We start from the raw sequence: 17,792 nt of genomic DNA, 5'->3' as shown, positions 1-17,792 counted from the left end.
ATTCTAGAGTATTAAAGGTGCATTCAGTAACTTTTGTCTTTGTGTCATCTTGGACTTACACTGACACCTAGCGGCTTGGATGCAGCATCATTTAAAATCAATAGTTTTCAGTTTCAGATGCCATTGTAGAAATGTAGTATTCACAGTCAGACATGATTACTTTAATCAATGAGGGAAAGTGTCCAATAACAGGACGGTTACTGAGATTAAGCGAGTAGTATTTGGCTGGTCATGTGATTCTAACATGGCAGCCCCCATGTGTGGACCCTCTCCATGTAGAATAAAACAGCTTTTATTAGGTTACTGATATGACTGGAGTCTTCATTTTAATGTGAGTGCTCATGATTCATACATATACTGCACAATTACAATTCATGTCTTTAAGAGTTAAACTTTTTTAATGAGGAAAAAATTACTGAATGCACCTTTAAAACAGTGTGCAGTGGAATATATCTATACAAAAATGTACATGTCACAAACAGATGTATTAGATCAGGTATATTTCATGTACACTTTAGTTGTGTCTTTGCACATTTTTTTGAGTTTCCATTATAAGTGCATTTCAGTAAGTAAGGGTATTACAAACTCATGGGCAGTGAAAAAGGTGAGAAAGTCATAGCAGGGGTCCCAGATGTATATGTTCTGCTGATTTTTTTTATTGTATTGAAAACTTTTTTGTTGCATTTAAAGTGTTTAAGCTTAAAGTAACAATTTCAAATGATTTTAATGAAGAAACTGTAGAAAATTTCACCAAACAATTTGGGCGAATTATCTTCAGTAAAGGTTACTTTAGCTGAAAGGTGAGTAGTTTGCATCCCTGGTATTATGGTTATACTAATTACAAAAAAAAAAAAAAAAAATATTTTGTATGATGACTGAAATGAATTCCCTCTTATTTTGAATGTGCCAATGAGGAAGAAGTGCTTAATCAAAAGTGAAAGTGTTTCGTCTATTGAATGCATCAGCGTTGGTTTCGAAAGTACCCTGGTTTTGAGCTGTTTGATGTCTCTAAATAAAATGTGTTTGCACAATTAATCTATACATAGTCAAAAAATAAGTGACATCAAGGCAACTGGTATTGGAGCTGCATGGTGATGTTAACAATCCTCATTGTCCTCCTTTCGTGGGCTTACGGTGAGTTGTAAATATTAATTCTTGTTTCTAAATGTTGTTTTTCAATGGCTTGCACATATTTGCACAGATTTTATATAAATAAATTATATTAATATAACGTTTTACAACTTTGTAATCAAATAATAACGTGTCAAGAGTTAATGTTTTGGTTTAGGGTTTTCTTGCAATAACGTGAAAGAGATTTGGCGGCCCCTGCTGTTGAATGGGTGTACTGTTCTTTAAATGGGTGCTTTTGGCGGCCTCTGCTGTTGAAAAGAATGTATTGTACTAACTGTTCTATCACCAAAGGGCTGGAGGGAGCTGATGTGGTTCTGTCCTGCTCTCTGATCGAGGAGGGGGGAGGGATGGGGGGCATGATGGGAGGCTCTATGTTCAAGCGCACTCCCTCCACTCTGGTCTTCAGGGATCTTGTTGGGAATGATGATCTGTCACCAGAGCTGGTGACCCCATATAACCCCCCTGAGACGCCTAATGCTGATGATCTGATCTTTGAGTTAATGTGTAAGTGCTGTTAGTGTTCAGAGGTTATTTTTTTTTTAATTATTGGAACTTTTAAATCCCCTAAGATAATTTCAAAGAAAAAAATATCAGTCTAGTTTTAAAGGATATATTAGAATAGGTTTAAACTTTCAGTATACATACTTTAATACTCTGCCTTTCTTTTTCCCCTCTCTTTTGTTTCTAACTCCTCAGTGCCATCTCTTCAGATTCCCAATGCAGACTCACTTCTTCACGCTGATTGTAATGAACAGGAAGTGGTTTGTGAGATCAGCCGTTATGTTCCTCGCGGTGCTGATCCGGATTCTTTACCTGCTCATTTCATTAGCTCAGTTCAGCTGGAAGGAAGTGGCCTGAGTCTCACTCTGGTGCTACAAACCCTGTCCAGTGAGACAGCAGAATCTTACACACCACCACTTATGCAGAGTAAACTAAACCTGCCACTCAGCCAATCAGGAACATTGCTGACAGAGGGTAATTTTGTTGTACATGTGTTAAAATTATTGATCTTTCCATCTTTCTGTTCACACATCTATGTTGTCCTTAAAGGGATAGTTCATCCAAATATGAAAATTCTCTCATCATTTACTCACCCTCATGCCATCCCAGAGGTGTATGACTTTCTTTCTTCTGCTGAAGACAAACAAAGATTTTTAGAAGAATATTTCAGCTCTGTAGGTCCATACAATGCGTGTGATTGGTGACCAGAACTTTGAAGCTTAAAAAAGCAAATAATGGTAGCATACAAGCAATCCATAAGATTCCAGTGGTTAAATCCATGTCTTCAAAGGCGATATGATAGGGGTGGGTGAGAAACAGATCCAGATACAAGTCCTTTTTTACTATAAATTCTCCTCCCTGCCCAGTAGGTGGCGATATGCACGAAAAGTGTGAATCACGAAAAACAATAGAAGAACTCGTTTTATTTGCAAGTGAAGAGAGTGAACGTGAAATTGGAGATTTATAGTAAAAAGGACTTAAATATTGATCTTTTTCTCACCCACACTTATCATTTTGCTTCTGAAGATATGGCTTTAAACACTGGAGTCATATGGATTACTTTTATGCTGCCTTAATGTGCTTTTTGGAGCTTCAAATTTCTGGTCATCATTCACTTTGTATGGACCTACAGAGCTGAAATATTCTTCAAAAACTTTGTGTTTTGCAGAAGAAAGTTATACACATCTGGGATGGCATGAGGGTGAGAAAATAATGAGAGAATTTTCATTTTTGGCTGAATTATCCCTTTAATGAATCCAGAAAGGCTGCCCCTTTGCTGTACCAGATTACTGTTATTCTGTAGCTCTAATAGACTTATCTTTATCAAAACCCATTTTTAAAAGTTATTGGTATGTTTTTATTTTTATTTTTTTTTTTATGTTCATTTTAATTAATGTCTTAATTCTAACATTTTCTTCTTTTAATCTCTCTTCCATCTTACCCAGTTGTGTTTGTGGTGTTCTCGCGTGTACCGTCCGTTATGGCTCCAATAGGGGGTGATGCCGTTTTAGATTGTGGCTTTAAACAGAAGGACTCAATCCCTGGACAGGATGTAACACTTGAGTGGCGTCTACAACACAGAGGAAATGGCCATAAAATTCTTGATATGAAAGCGAGGGAGATAGAGACAGAGGTGGGATCAGATGGTAAGTAACAAGTAGTCAAATATTTAAAGATTTATATTGCCCGTGACATAGTTCTTAGTCACTTTCTGTGTCTCTGTTAAGGCATATCCTAATCAGAACATACATTTATGCTGATCTCAGCAAAACAGTCTAGTTCAATAACTGCCAGAGCGTGAAAAGTTCTAAGCATCAATTAGTACCAGTTAGATGTGCTTAGACTTTTTTATAAACTGAAATGAGATAAAACTATGACAAATTTTTGAGAGAGGAGCTTTATAGACACAGAGCATAATACATTTGGTAAATGGCATTATATTGTAAGATATACCCTTCTCTAAAATGACTGCTGGTGCAATTTCTGCTGAAATGTAACGTGTCAGCTACAGTAAATAATGTGTGTGTGATGCATGTCACACTACTTTTACACATTACAGTATTAGTAGAGCGGGAAGGCACAAGCGCAGAAGCAGATCTGCTGGTGAGGGATGGTAATGCATCTCTTACTCTGAGGAGGTTAAAGGTCACAGATGAGGGAAGGTACATCTGCACTGTCGGCTCTGGAGAGTTCCAGACACAACAGGTTGTCCAGCTGCACATTACACGTGAGTCTCTCATTGAGCCCCACACACACTTGATAACATTTGTTCACATCCATAAATCATATGTGGATTATATTTGAACTAGGGCTGTCAATGTAACGTGTTAATTGAGACAATCATCTAAAAAACAGTTGTTAATATATATATATATATATATATATATATATATGAAGGAGAGGCCAAATACTATGTCCTAAAAGAAGGGACCCTAAGTCAACCTCGGACAGATTGATAACTGATTGCAAATGGATTGCTGTGGACTGACGATATGTTCAATTCGAAATCCATTTTTGTAATGTTTTTTTTTTTTTTTTTATACTTTCATCTGCAACAATAATGTAATGTTTTTGGTAATTTGGGGGCTTTTCCAAGCAAACATTGATATATGTGATTAATTATTCTGCATATCATGTAATTAATTTTAAGAAATGTACATTGATATTACATGTACAATTTTTAGCAATTTATGACAAGACTTCATCTTTGCATGGCTCTACAGTTTGTGTGTTGGTTGCATGTTAAAAGCAATCTTGTCATGTGATGTTTGATTCTTGTAATTTTGTCTTTCCATCTTATCTGTCTCTTGATCTCTTTTTTATCCTCTATCATTCTTCCCAGAACCCCCTCGTGTCACATTCTCTGTGGAAAAACTGGCATTTCAGGACAATACACCCCAGAAACTGAGCTGTCACTGTCATCGTTACTATCCTCTGGATGTACAGGTCAGCTTACTTTCATAACAGCACTAAAGGACTATTACAGGATTGTTCAAGAACATGTCAGATCAGCCTAATAAGCACAGAACCAGTACTATACAAAGTATCCAATTGTCATACTTAAGTAAAAGTAAAGATACTTGTATGGAAACTGACTTGAGTAAAATTTAAAGTAGCCCATGAGAAAAACATTAAAGGAAAAGTATCAAAATAACTGATATTAAATGTACTTAAAGGTGCACTCAGTATTTTTTTCTCATTTATAAAATTTTACTTTAAATAAATTAATAGTAATGTTGAAACCAATGTTTAAAATCATGATCACTCACATTAAAATGAAGACTCCAGTCATATCAGTAACCTAATAAAAGCTGTTTTATTCTACATGGAGAGGGTCCACACATGGGGGCTGCCATGTTAGAATCACATGACCAGCCAAATACTACTCGCTTAATCTCAGTAACCGACTGTTATTTGACACTTTCACTCAGATTTAATTAACCCTGGCTGGCTGTGAATAGTGAATTTCTATAATGGCATTAAAAACTGAAAAATATTGAGTTTGAATGATGCTGCATCCAAGCTGTTAGGTGTCAGTGTAAGTTCAAGACAACGTGAACAAAAACTTACTAAATGCACCTTTAAGTATCAAAAGTATAAGTGAAGAGCACTTCTCTTGTGAATTTGATTTTGAATTGCAATTCACAAAATTAATAATTCGGACAGGTTTGATCGATGTATTGAAAACAGTCGAAAACAATTTGTTTGCGAACTGGACTTAACCAAGGGCTGCGCTGAGGGTGGGCTACTGGGGCTTAAGCCCAGAACATTTTTAGTAAAGCCCCAAATGTCAAAAATATCAGTACTTCAGTATTAAGTCGATACTAAAATGGAAATCTATTTAAATATTAAGTTTATATATATACACACAAGTAAAAATACCCGTTGTTCTACAGTATCGGTAATAATACCAAATACCTACTCAGCCAGTATCTTATTCTTATTTGAGGCTGTTTTCCAGCACTCGTGCGTATTTGCACACATGCAAGAAGAACGCTTGTGGCTTATATTGGCAGCTGTTATGTTTTTGGTATGTAGTCACAAAAATAACTGGAGTCTGGAGAAAAGTATATAGAAATTTCTATACATTTATGTAATGTCTGGTATAGTTGTGTTTGGCTGCATCTTGTCTGACCTGTGCACCTGTAGGTGGAGTGGTTATCTCAGCCCCCCTTTGTGGAAGAGCCTGTGTCTTTCTCAAAAGAATCCACCCTCTCCAGTCACCAGCAGCACAGTGATGGGACATATTCTCTCTCATCTCACCTCATCCTACGGCCCGACGAACACCCACCAGGAACTGTTGTCACCTGTAGAGTCTCTCACTCTGCCCTAGACACACCTACCAATGCCAGCCTGACTGTGGATAAACTTGAGCCAAGTAAGAGCTGCTTTTAGATTAAAGTTACACATGACAGTAGTCAGAAAACTGTGCTTAATCACTTATCTTAAACTGAGCTTACGTAATACTAAAATAACTTTTTGAAATGTAGTAGAATAATTAATCTCTCTGCAAATGTAATATGCATAATAATAAGACGATAACTGTAATTCTTGTATAGATATTTATAATTTGTTTAAACAAAGTCTGTTTCAAACAAAGGCTTTTTCTTTTTGTGAATTCAACAGAAACAGCCTTCTGGACTGGAATTGTTTTAATGTTGGTGATATCTGTGTTATTTTTGTATCAAGCATTCAAAAGTACAGGTGAGTTTCATTTTTTAACACTTCAATAGTTTATAACAACATATTACTGCGTATTTAACTAGTAAACACCCATTCCTAAAATATATACAGGGGAGTTAAATATTAATTTAACCTGTTTGTATTAAAAATGTTTTAATAATAAAAAAATTCTTTTAAGAGAGCTGAGGGGCAATCTGAGGCCATGTGAGGGAAAATCGAGGAAGGAACTTGGAGATTTTTTTTTTTTTTTTTTAACTTCGTCAGTCAACAACAATCTTCAAATGTTTTAAATCAGTTACTGTACTGAATATTTGTTTAATGGGAATTTAATGTCAGCAAAAAGTATTTTATGTAACATTCTAAAAATGTAAAATAAATTAAAGAAAATGTATCAACAAATATATATATATATATATATATATATATATTATTCTATTTATTGTTAAATAAACACAAACAGGTAGAGTACTGTATGTCGATGGTTTTATTGGCAGCAGTGGCATATACTGTTAGCATGCTGTTTATCCCTTTTAAAATCTAATATTGAGAGGACATGGGATTACTCCACAGTTATAGTATATCCTTTACAGTTCATTTGCATGAATATATAATCATCTTAATTTGAGTTTACAGGAGAAAAAAAAACTGACCTCTGTAGTCTTCAGCAACAGAACAAAATAAAGTCTGTGCTGACAAAGGAATGTGATAACCGACAGCAGTAAGGACTGTCAAAACCATTTGTTTTATATTGCATGGCAGTATAGATTATATTCTTCATGCTCATTTAGTGTTGATTATCTTTACAAATTTTTTGCACATTTCAGTACATTTTGGCAGGCCCACAGCATTCATCTTGTTCCCACAGCTTGGCTTTTCCACAGAACAGGATAATTAGATTTCCCTCACAACATCAGGCAGTTAACAGTAGTTTTAAAGAATACAAGAAATAGGAAATAAATCCACCCTCTCCAGTCACCAGCAGCACAGTGATGGGACATATTCTCTCTCATCTCACCTCATCCTACGGCCCGACGAACACCCACCAGGAACTGTTGTCACCTGTAGAGTCTCTCACTCTGCCCTAGACACACCTACCAATGCCAGCCTGACTGTGGATAAACTTGAGCCAAGTAAGAGCTGCTTTTAGATTAAAGTTACACATGACAGTAGTCAGAAAACTGTGCTTAATCACTTATCTTAAACTGAGCTTACGTAATACTAAAATAACTTTTTGAAATGTAGTAGAATAATTAATCTCTCTGCAAATGTAATATGCATAATAATAAGACGATAACTGTAATTCTTGTATAGATATTTATAATTTGTTTAAACAAAGTCTGTTTCAAACAAAGGCTTTTTCTTTTTGTGAATTCAACAGAAACAGCCTTCTGGACTGGAATTGTTTTAATGTTGGTGATATCTGTGTTATTTTTGTATCAAGCATTCAAAAGTACAGGTGAGTTTCATTTTTTAACACTTCAATAGTTTATAACAACATATTACTGCGTATTTAACTAGTAAACACCCATTCCTAAAATATATACAGGGGAGTTAAATATTAATTTAACCTGTTTGTATTAAAAATGTTTTAATAATAAAAAAATTCTTTTAAGAGAGCTGAGGGGTAATCTGAGGCCATGTGAGGGAAAATCGAGGAAGGAACTTGGAGATTTTTTTTTTTTTTTTTAACTTCGTCAGTCAACAACAATCTTCAAATGTTTTAAATCAGTTACTGTACTGAATATTTGTTTAATGGGAATTTAATGTCAGCAAAAAGTATTTTATGTAACATTCTAAAAATGTAAAATAAATTAAAGAAAATGTATCAACAAATATATATATATATATATATATATATATATTATTCTATTTATTGTTAAATAAACACAAACAGGTAGAGTACTGTATGTCGATGGTTTTATTGGCAGCAGTGGCATATACTGTTAGCATGCTGTTTATCCCTTTTAAAATCTAATATTGAGAGGACATGGGATTACTCCACAGTTATAGTATATCCTTTACAGTTCATTTGCATGAATATATAATCATCTTAATTTGAGTTTACAGGAGAAAAAAAAACTGACCTCTGTAGTCTTCAGCAACAGAACAAAATAAAGTCTGTGCTGACAAAGGAATGTGATAACCGACAGCAGTAAGGACTGTCAAAACCATTTGTTTTATATTGCATGGCAGTATAGATTATATTCTTCATGCTCATTTAGTGTTGATTATCTTTACAAATTTTTTGCACATTTCAGTACATTTTGGCAGGCCCACAGCATTCATCTTGTTCCCACAGCTTGGCTTTTCCACAGAACAGGATAATTAGATTTCCCTCACAACATCAGGCAGTTAACAGTAGTTTTAAAGAATACAAGAAATAGGAAATAAAATAAACACACCACGAGTAAAAGAGTTTTAACAGTGGGATGCAAATGCAATGCAATGCAAAAAACAGGAATAAACATTCAACACCTTAAAGGGATAGTTCATCCAAAAATGTCTTTCACATTCAGTCAATATACTTACTTTCTTGTTGTTCCAAACCCCTATGACTTTCTTCCGTGGAACACAAAGGAGATGTTAGGCTGAATAACAGCCTTAGTCACCATTCACTTTCATTGCACGGACAAAAAGATGCAATAAAAGTCTATGGTGACTCAGACTAACATTCTGCCTAACATCTCATTTCATGTTCCACAGAAGAAAGTAAGTCATATGGGTTAGGAATAACAAGAGAGTGAGTAAATAATGTCAGAATTTTCATTTTTGGGTGAACTATCCCTTAAAGGATTTTATATGTGTACATAACTTTTTCCCATTTTGTATGTTTTATTATTCTATTTGTACTGTTTATTTTTATTTACTAATAACACTTAAATCTTACATCTTGTGAATAATCCTTTACATCCTGAATAACCTGTGCTGATTTTTCAGGAAAAAAACAAAAAACAAATTACTGGCCAAACTAATCTGGATTATAAATACAAGTAGAGAAAAAATGAATAGACCGACAGATCATGAATCCTGTCATTATAAATTGAAGAGCAAAAGCAGTAGTAAAATGCAGTAGGATGAGGTCATATCTACAGGGGCCAGTTATGTCAGTATCAATTTACTAATGCTCTCCAAAAAGGTCAGATGGGAAAGCTTTGCCATTACGGGGATGTCTACATGGCTTCTCTGTTTTTTACTCACACACACACCTCCAATGAGTACTGCATCTCCTTTTACATCCACCTACCTTGTGTACACAAGTGTCTCTCCCTCTCTCTTTCTCTCTCTCTGTGCATTCATCTATAAATGTCTGCAGAATGCTTGTATAATGCAAGAGATTCAGAGAGGGAAGAAAAGAGAGAAACTGAAGTGCACCAAAGTGCAAGATGGCTAAGCGGAGAGCTCAGAACTGAAGAGAGAAGGATCAAGAAAAGGGGCGGAGCTCATGATTGTTTTTTCTACTTTCTATGACATCTTCCTCATTCATTAATTTTCTCATTCGTTGCAGGAAGTTCGGCTCAAGGGAAGAAATACACTAGAAAAGTACAGAGATAAAGAAGAGAAAGAGAGTGAAATATGGAAAAAGATGATAAAGAGAGAAATATGATTAGGCTTTTGGCATTAAATTTCATACATTTACATGATAGATCATACACCTACTCCACTGCAAAATGTGCCTATCCCAGGTTCAGTTGCTATCTCATATTGCATTGCTATGCTCACTGCCCTTAATAAATAATTCATAATAATGAGTGTTATGAATTCTTGAGCTTGTGTGGAGTTGGTCCAGTCTGGGTTCTAAATACACAAACCCTTAAATCATGTAAGTGGGTTGATCTGAGCTCTGCACCACTGATGCCTCTAATAAACCTATCACGGGACCTGTCCCAGAATGCTACGTGTATGGATATTAACAGAATGTGCCTGAACATTCAAAACTACAGGTGTAACTTTACATATAGTGGCAAAGAAAAGAATGTGAACCCTTTGGAGATATCTGGTTTTCTGCATTAATTGCTCATAAAATGTGAACTCATCTTCATTGAAGTCACAAGTATAGACATACACAATGTGTTTAAGCTAACAACACAAAAACAATTATAAACTTTCATGTCTTTATTGAACACATCCCATTCAATTTTAACAGTGCTGTGGAAACAGAAAGTGAATCCATAGGCTAAAAATTACAAAAAAAAAGGCTAATTAGAGTCAGGAGTTGGCAAACCTGGCATCCAATTAATGAAACGAGATTGGAGGTGTGGGTTAGAGCTACTTTGACTTATAAAAAGCACTCAAACATTTTCTGTTCACAAGAAGCATCTGCTTGACGTGGACCATGCCTCACAAAAAAAGAGATCTCAGAATACCTACGATCAAGAATTGTTGCTTTGCATGAAGCTAGAAAGGGTTACAAAGTTATCTCAAAGAGCTTAGATATTCATCTGTCCACAGTTAGTCAAATTGTCTATAAATGGAGATGATTTTGTACTGTGGCTACTCTCCCTAGAAGTGGCCGTCCAGCCAAGATTACTCAAAGGCACACCGCAGAATGCTCAATGAGGTAAAAAAGAACACTAGAGTAACAGCTAAAGACTTGAAGGAATCAGTTTATATCTCTGTTCATGAGTCTACTATACAGAAAACAGTAAACAGACATGGTGTCCATGGCAGGACATCACGAAGGAAGCTGCTGCTTTCCAACAAAAACATTGCTGTGCACCTGAAGTTTGCCAAAGACAACCTTGACACTCCACAACGCTACTGGGAAAATGTTTTGTGGACTTATGAAACAAAATTTGAATTGTTTTGGAGGAACACAGCACTACATTTGGCATAAAAAGGGCACCCCATACTAACATAAAAATATCATCCCAATGTTGAAGTACTGTGGAAGGAGCATCATGATTTAGGGCTGCTTTGGGGCCTAGACCGCTTTTCATCATCGAGGGAAAAATTAATTCCCAAGTTTATCAAGATATCCTAAAGGATAATGTCAGAGTGGCTGTGTGCCAGCTGAAGCTCAGTAGAAGTTGGGTGATGCAGCAGGACAATGACTCAAACACTGAAGTAAATCCACTACAGAATGGCTTAAAAAATGAAAATTCACCTTTTGGAGTGGCCCAGTCAGAGCACAGACCGTAACCCAATAGAGATGCTGTGGAATGACATCAAGAGAACCATTCACACCAGACATCCTAAGAATATGGTTGAGCTGAAGCAGTTCTATAAGGAAGAATGGTCCAAAATTAATTCTGAATGTTGTGCAGGTCTAATCCACAGCTACCGGAAATGCTTGGTTGAGGTTATTGCTGCCAAAGGAGGATCGACTAGTTATTAAATCCAAGGGTTCACTTACTTTTTCCAGAGCACTGTGAATGTTTAAGGGGATGTGTTCAATAAAGACATGCAAGATTATAACTGTTTGTGTGTTTCACTTATTTGTGAAAATACATAATTATAGCGGTGTGCAGCGAAGCAATTATCTGTTTTTGTATCTGTATTTGTTCATATGACAAAATTATCTGTACCTGTCTCTGTATTCGGAGAGAACCGAGTGTGGGCAGGGCTTAAACCGGAAGTGCGTCCAAATTAAAAATGCCAATTTTTAAGTATTACTCTTACATTTATAGTTTCTATTAATAAAATATGCCTTGTACATGCCTTTTCATAATAATAGCCTAATAATAATAATAATTATTATTATTATTCAAAAAATATTCTTTTATTCTTTTTTTTTCTTACCAGATGAAGCTGAATTTGCAGGCTACATTAACTGTGGAATATGCTGTGGTTTCTCCTGGTATTTCTGATATTAATATTTGCATGAAACAGAATTTTCTATTGTCTATTCATGTATAACAACATTATTCTAAAGGTAGGAGATGTCAAGCAAAATGTGAAATGTCAAACACACATTTTGCATTGAATAATAAATACAAATTCAAACATTAAAATAAATTAATATAAAATCAATCAATATTGCCTACAAACAGGTGAAAGTTCTGTAAGTCTATCAGGAATCCATTATTTAGTTAAATAATAATAACAATAATAATAGTTAAATTTATATAGTGCCTTACCAGAGTTCAAGAACACTTAACATTCTCAAATTTAGAAGTTTACAGAAGAAGAAGAAGAAGAAGAAGAAGAAAAGCATGTTTCAGTTTCTTTATATTTGTTTTTTTGTATCGTGTGTTACATTAACAGACATTTCAAGAAGTGGAAAGTGTATATGATGTCGTAAATTAATGTTACACTTGATAAGCTCCATATGCGCACAATTAACAGAGACCGCAAACGGGGTCGAGACATTTTCATTCATAAAGTTTACACTTTAGAAATATTGGCTGCACAGCTTCATACATTCGTTGTAATGTTGGATATTTATATCCTTGTGCTTTTTGGACAATCAGTCATACAAATATTTTTTATATTATTCGGATGAATCCGTTATTCGTTTTGAAGTCATTATTTGTGCCTTTCCGAATAAGGTATTCAGCTTTGGGCACATCCCTACATAAGAATATGCCGCCACTACCAGTGTCCACAACTGACTAGAGTGAAGCATAATGAACTTGAAATATTTTTGAACTAGTACACTCGCTAAATAAAGACGGAATGTGTCAAGGGGATCAAACAAAAACCACATTGGAGAATATAATAAATGGGATGGATTAACAAACAAGCATTTTATTTTTTTATTTTTATTTTTTAATCGAAGGTGCCGGAACGCCGTTCTGGACCATACCGGCCCAATTTAATCCCTGTTTGTGACTGATGAAGATGACAGTGCATTTTACAACCAATTAATGCAGAAAACCAGCTAATTCCAAAGGGTTCACATACTTTTTCTTGCCACTGTAGAATAATGCTAGCTGGAAAATTATGTATACATAATAGTATTCAGAATGAAAGAATAATAAGTAAATTCTTGAAAGCAACCAGAGACATTACAGTCATAGCTTTAAAATCTCTAATAAATGGACATATTAACTGTAACCAATTTCAAAGAAAACATTAATGGTTTAGCAGGGGTAATTAGAGGTAACTGATATAAATTAACCTATACAGACACTTTTTATATATAAGCAGCTTTTGGAACGCGGAAGTAAACTACTGCAGGGTAAACTTCATTAGCGATAAATGGGAGACCACAGCAAATCTTATTTTTGCTTGTCCATTTGCCCCAACTGCAAAATAAAAAATCCACTATTACTTCTACAGGACTTTCTGCAGGAGGAAAAATAAAGAGTAAATAATTTAAATAATAAACAGTTAAAAATGTTAAATCATTTAAAAATTGGAAATTTAAAAAGCTTGTTAGATTTATGCTGCTAAATAAGGAAACTCTTTATCACAGTCTGTGAAAAGGGTCTATTTCCATAATAAATTAATGAGCTTCTAGTGTAATAAAACGTAATAGGACCGACTGGAGATGGCAGTGCGACAGAGAGAAAGTTACTGACAGCTGTCCAACACCTGTGTGTGTTTGTGTCTTTTGGTTTAAGTTCATTATTAAAATATTATTTATATTGTTAAGCCGGTTCTCGCCTCCTCCTTTCCTTCTACCCTGTTACACTGGTGCCGAAACCGGGGAAGGAGGAGGGATGCGCCGTTGTAGAGTTCTCTCCGCTACAATCCGCCCCAAAGGAGCAGCCTTGGCCATCCGCCGGAGGACGGAGGAGACCGGCCGCCTGGAAGCGGAGGAACAGCCACCAGCCGCGAGGGGAGGAGGGGCTCCCAACCAACCGCCTGGAGTTGTTACCGCTGCCAGGGGCGGGGGAGACCCCTACTGTCCTACAAAATGCGGCGGGGCGTTCCATCCACCAGGGGCCAGAGGACTGTCTCCGATCCACCCAGGGAGGCGTGGCTGTTGTCCACTAGAGGGTGGAGGAGTGACCGAGGACCGGACTACGGCATATCGGAGAACCAGCAAGTAAATTAAAAATTTTTTCTCTCTCCTCTCTCTCCCACTGTCTCTCTGTGTTGGCCTTTTCCCTCTCTTTTTAAATGTTTTGTTAATTTGGCACGATCGCCGTTACAGCATGTAGATGCCACTTTTTGTTTCCCTCCCCTTGTCCCCTCCCCTGATCCAGGTAGACGGGGATGACCTGCCGGCAGACGGGGCTCAAGGCACTTTTGGTTTAAGTTCATTATTAAAATATTATTTATATTGTTAAGCCGGTTCTCGCCTCCTCCTTTTCTTCTACCCTGTTACAAGGAGATAATGGCAAAGGTGTCTGATGGTAATGTGCTCTGAATGAAACAACACATGCTTTAAATGAGCTGTTCAAACTATTCAAAAACTCACAGAAAATTATTCCAATGAAGAGAACTCCAATGACACCCATTATAATCATCATCTGAGGGGAAAAAAAGAGGGGAGAAATTTTTTTATAATTATGCATTCATCACTCAATGGCAACACATAAAAACAAACATCCCACAATTATTATAAACAAAAACAAGACTTACAAAACCACACAATGAAGAAAAACCCTAAATCTTTTAGGATACTTTAATAAACACTAGACCAAAATGTGAGCGGTAGCTTACTTGTTTGTGCAAAATTTGGCACTATGATTTCTCGCGGGTGGCTCCAGGGGTGTTTTCATGCAAGTGCAAAGTTGCTTACTGGCTCAAATCAAGTTTTTTGCCTATCAGGCAAAGTCCGATTGCTTAGTAAAGTAATAGCCCACCTCTCCTCAGGGTTTGTTCAAATCCCTAACCTTACATATGAGAAACAGTAATTGGGATGGTTGCCTTAGCGAGTACCACTATTTGAAATACATATACATTAAGGGTAATCTAGTTTCAACTAGACAGCTTTTCAGGCAGCTTCACAAACCCCATTGTGAAAATATAAACAAGAGAAATCATTGAAAAGAAATCATAAAAACAACCTCGACAGTAGCTTCACTAGACATAATAAGTCTATATATTTAGGTCATATAGGTCTGTATGTAACTAGTGCAATGGTAACAAGCAGGATTCAAAGATCTGTACTGCCATATCCCGTTATCTGCATATTTGCACACCTAGGTCATTAGCAAAAACCCAGGGGCTTCAATTAACACAATTATCATTAGCTGCTGTACACTACAAATCTGCTGAGCACAGCATTATCGAGGAGCAGCACTGACCTATTTACTCTTGCATGTTATAATTTTCCTCTGTGTCATTCACACTTCTTGGAGCTCTGAACACCTTGCAATGTCCTGTTTAATTTGATGCGTGTTCCTCCTATCTCTCTTTTTCAAAGCAATCTCATTTCACCATCTCAATCCCAACCCCTACTGTACTTTACTGCAAACATCTCCTTACTGTCTTCATTGAAGAAAATAAAAATTAATTATTGAGTGATATCCTGTATGACGGCTGAGCTTGGCCTCTTCTCTCATGCTTTCAGGAAGTCTCACCTTGCAGTTCTTCCACCAGTATTTGTTCTTCAGTTTTGCAGCACAGCTTTCAAACTGTGAAGCCCCGGCCTGCAGAGCATCAGCCCGGTCATCCAGCTCTGAAAGCTTCTGGTCTCTCTCCAAAACCTTATCTACATTCACACGCATAATATCCACCACCTGCAGACCAGAACCACAGAAAGACATGTGACAAGAAAGAATGAGCCCTAGACACTGGATACTTGTTTTGTTAATGCAGCAATTCTACTTTGGGTAACTCTTAATGTATTATTTGTGTTCTGTTAACTAGGAATAATTGAACACAATTGGAAATGCGACTACAATAGCATGGCAAATGTGATATTTACAGATTGTTACAAATTTGTTTAAAAATTTACATTGTTCAAAATGCAGGATTTTTTTTGTTGTTTTTGTGGATTTTCTCCCCTTTTCTCCTCAATTTGGAATGCTCAATTCCCAATGCTCTCTAAATCCTCATGGTGGCATAGTGACTCGCCAATCCGGGTGGTGGAGGACGAATCTCAGTTGCTTCCGCATCTGAGACCGTCAATCCACACATCTTATCATGTGGCTTGTTGAGCGCATTACCGTGGAGACATAGTGCATGTGGAGGCTTCATGCTATTCTCCGTGGCATCCATGCACAACTCACTACGCGCCCCACTGAGAGCAAGAACCACATTATAGTGACCACGAGGTGGTTAACCCAACCAGGCCAACTGGTTGCTTAAGAAGCCTGAATGGAGTCACTCAGCATGCCCTGGATTCGAACTTGCGACTCCAGGTGTGGTAGTCAGCGTCTTTTACTTGCTGAGCTACCCAGGCCCCCATAAATGCAGGATATTGAAGGTGGGTTCCTCTGGGGGCTAAGCCCCTTATCTTTTTCAACCCTAGCAACACCCCTGGTCTCAACATTCTATTCTATGCACACTTTCTCATTTCTTTCCACAGACCCTCTCAAACACACACACTCACCTCTTCCACTTGTGCTTGTGTCTGTTGTAGTCAGCGGCTGCTTGTGGTGTTTGGTGGGGGAGCAGGACCGGCCAGTGCCCCCTCTCCTCCAGGGCCACCTGGGGCTCCGGGAGCCCCTGCTGGGTTGGCATTATCTGACCTGAACGTCCAAAGAGAAACATGACAAGACATTATTTCCTTTTTAAAGGTTTTAGGTAGGCTACAGACATTGGATTGTCGGGCAACATGGCTGCTTGTAAACTGAGTTTGTTCACGGCTGCACACGTTTTGGTTTGATGTTCCAATCCTGTCAAACACAACATATTAAGCAATTAGCCTACAATAGGTGAAAAAAGTTACTGACTTATTTCCTTACATTTTGAGGCAGTAATCAGGAATCTAATATTCCAGGATTTATTTATTTTTAGGTCTAAATCATGAAAATGTAATGATTAATAAATAATGCCATTGATGCTTAGAGACCTCACAGCAGTATGATCTTTTTTGATGAACCCATGACTCCAGAGCACATCCAACAAATAAACAAAAATGCAAGGAAATTAAGCTTGGAATGGGTTTGAAAAGTTATTGTATGTGAATATAAACAAACATGAGGTAGAAGATTAAGTTAGCAAAATACTTATATTCTCTGTGCAGCGGACTCATTGAAGGTAAAATAGTGTTGTCAAAAAATATTCAAAATTGTGTAGAAAATGATAAAATAAATAAATAAAAAAAGTCAATTGTCCAAGGAGTGAGAGACTGAAACTGCAAGGTTGAAGAGATTGAAGCGCCTTTTGCTGCTGATGCAGAATCTCCCCGCGCGACTCATCAGAGTCAGTGCCGCATTCAAAGCACGCACTGGACACAAGTGCAAGTTTACAAGTTTAGTCGGTAATCGTTTAAAAAGAAAAATTGAAAATTAATCGTGAAATTCAACTATGAAGAACTTAATACATATATTCACAGTCAGACATGATTACTTTAATCAATGAGTGAAAGTGTCAAATAACAGGATGGTTACTGAGATTAAGCGAGTAGTATTTGGCTGGTCATGTGATCCTATCATGGCAGCCCCCATGTGCGGACCCTCTACATGTAGAATAAA

At 36.8% G+C, this 17,792-nt stretch overlaps 1 protein-coding gene and 1 pseudogene across 6 annotated transcripts; one reads left to right on the top strand and one right to left on the bottom strand.

Annotated features, from left to right (window-relative positions):
- The first annotated feature begins 946 nt into the window (after positions 1 to 946).
- Positions 947 to 8,803, top strand: tapbpl (TAP binding protein like). 6 transcript variants are annotated; one of them, XR_007899568.1, is made up of 11 exons: positions 947 to 1,134; positions 1,423 to 1,635; positions 1,828 to 2,106; positions 3,078 to 3,278; positions 3,692 to 3,859; positions 4,475 to 4,578; positions 5,782 to 6,010; positions 6,259 to 6,336; positions 7,181 to 7,445; positions 7,694 to 7,771; positions 7,929 to 8,803. XR_007899568.1 is itself a non-coding variant. In XM_051721876.1 (9 exons), exons 1-9 carry the CDS (start codon positions 1,089 to 1,091, stop codon positions 7,934 to 7,936), a joined length of 1,326 nt encoding a protein of 441 aa, XP_051577836.1. In that variant the 5' UTR covers positions 947 to 1,088; the 3' UTR covers positions 7,937 to 8,800. The 6 variants fall into 6 exon arrangements, 5 of the variants coding, with proteins under 5 accessions (XP_051577836.1, XP_051577835.1, XP_051577833.1 ...); XM_051721876.1 differs by lacking the exons at positions 6,259 to 6,336; positions 7,181 to 7,445 and having other exon boundaries at positions 7,929 to 8,800; XM_051721875.1 differs by lacking the exons at positions 7,181 to 7,445; positions 7,694 to 7,771 and having other exon boundaries at positions 7,929 to 8,799.
- A 245-nt stretch (positions 8,804 to 9,048) lies between these two features.
- LOC127454588 (vesicle-associated membrane protein 2-like) lies at positions 9,049 to 16,876 on the bottom strand (annotated as a pseudogene).
- Between the last annotated feature and the right edge of the window lie 916 nt (positions 16,877 to 17,792).

The sequence above is a fragment of the Myxocyprinus asiaticus genome, chromosome 16 (genome assembly GCF_019703515.2).
Source record: "Myxocyprinus asiaticus isolate MX2 ecotype Aquarium Trade chromosome 16, UBuf_Myxa_2, whole genome shotgun sequence".
Lineage (NCBI taxonomy): Eukaryota > Metazoa > Chordata > Actinopteri > Cypriniformes > Catostomidae > Myxocyprinus > Myxocyprinus asiaticus.
The sequence above is the reverse complement of the archived record's forward strand: the minus strand, read 5'-3'. Positions and strand labels throughout refer to the sequence as shown.

Coding starts and splice junctions, on each gene's coding strand:
- tapbpl (XM_051721872.1), top strand. CDS start 1,089: ATGGTGATGTTAACAATCCTCATTGTCCTCCTTTCGTGGGCTTACG. Junction 1,636..1,827: donor TCTGATCTTTGAGTTAATGT/GTAAGTGCTGTT, acceptor CTAACTCCTCAG/TGCCATCTCTTCAGATTCCC. Junction 3,860..4,474: donor TGTCCAGCTGCACATTACAC/GTGAGTCTCTCA, acceptor CATTCTTCCCAG/AACCCCCTCGTGTCACATTC.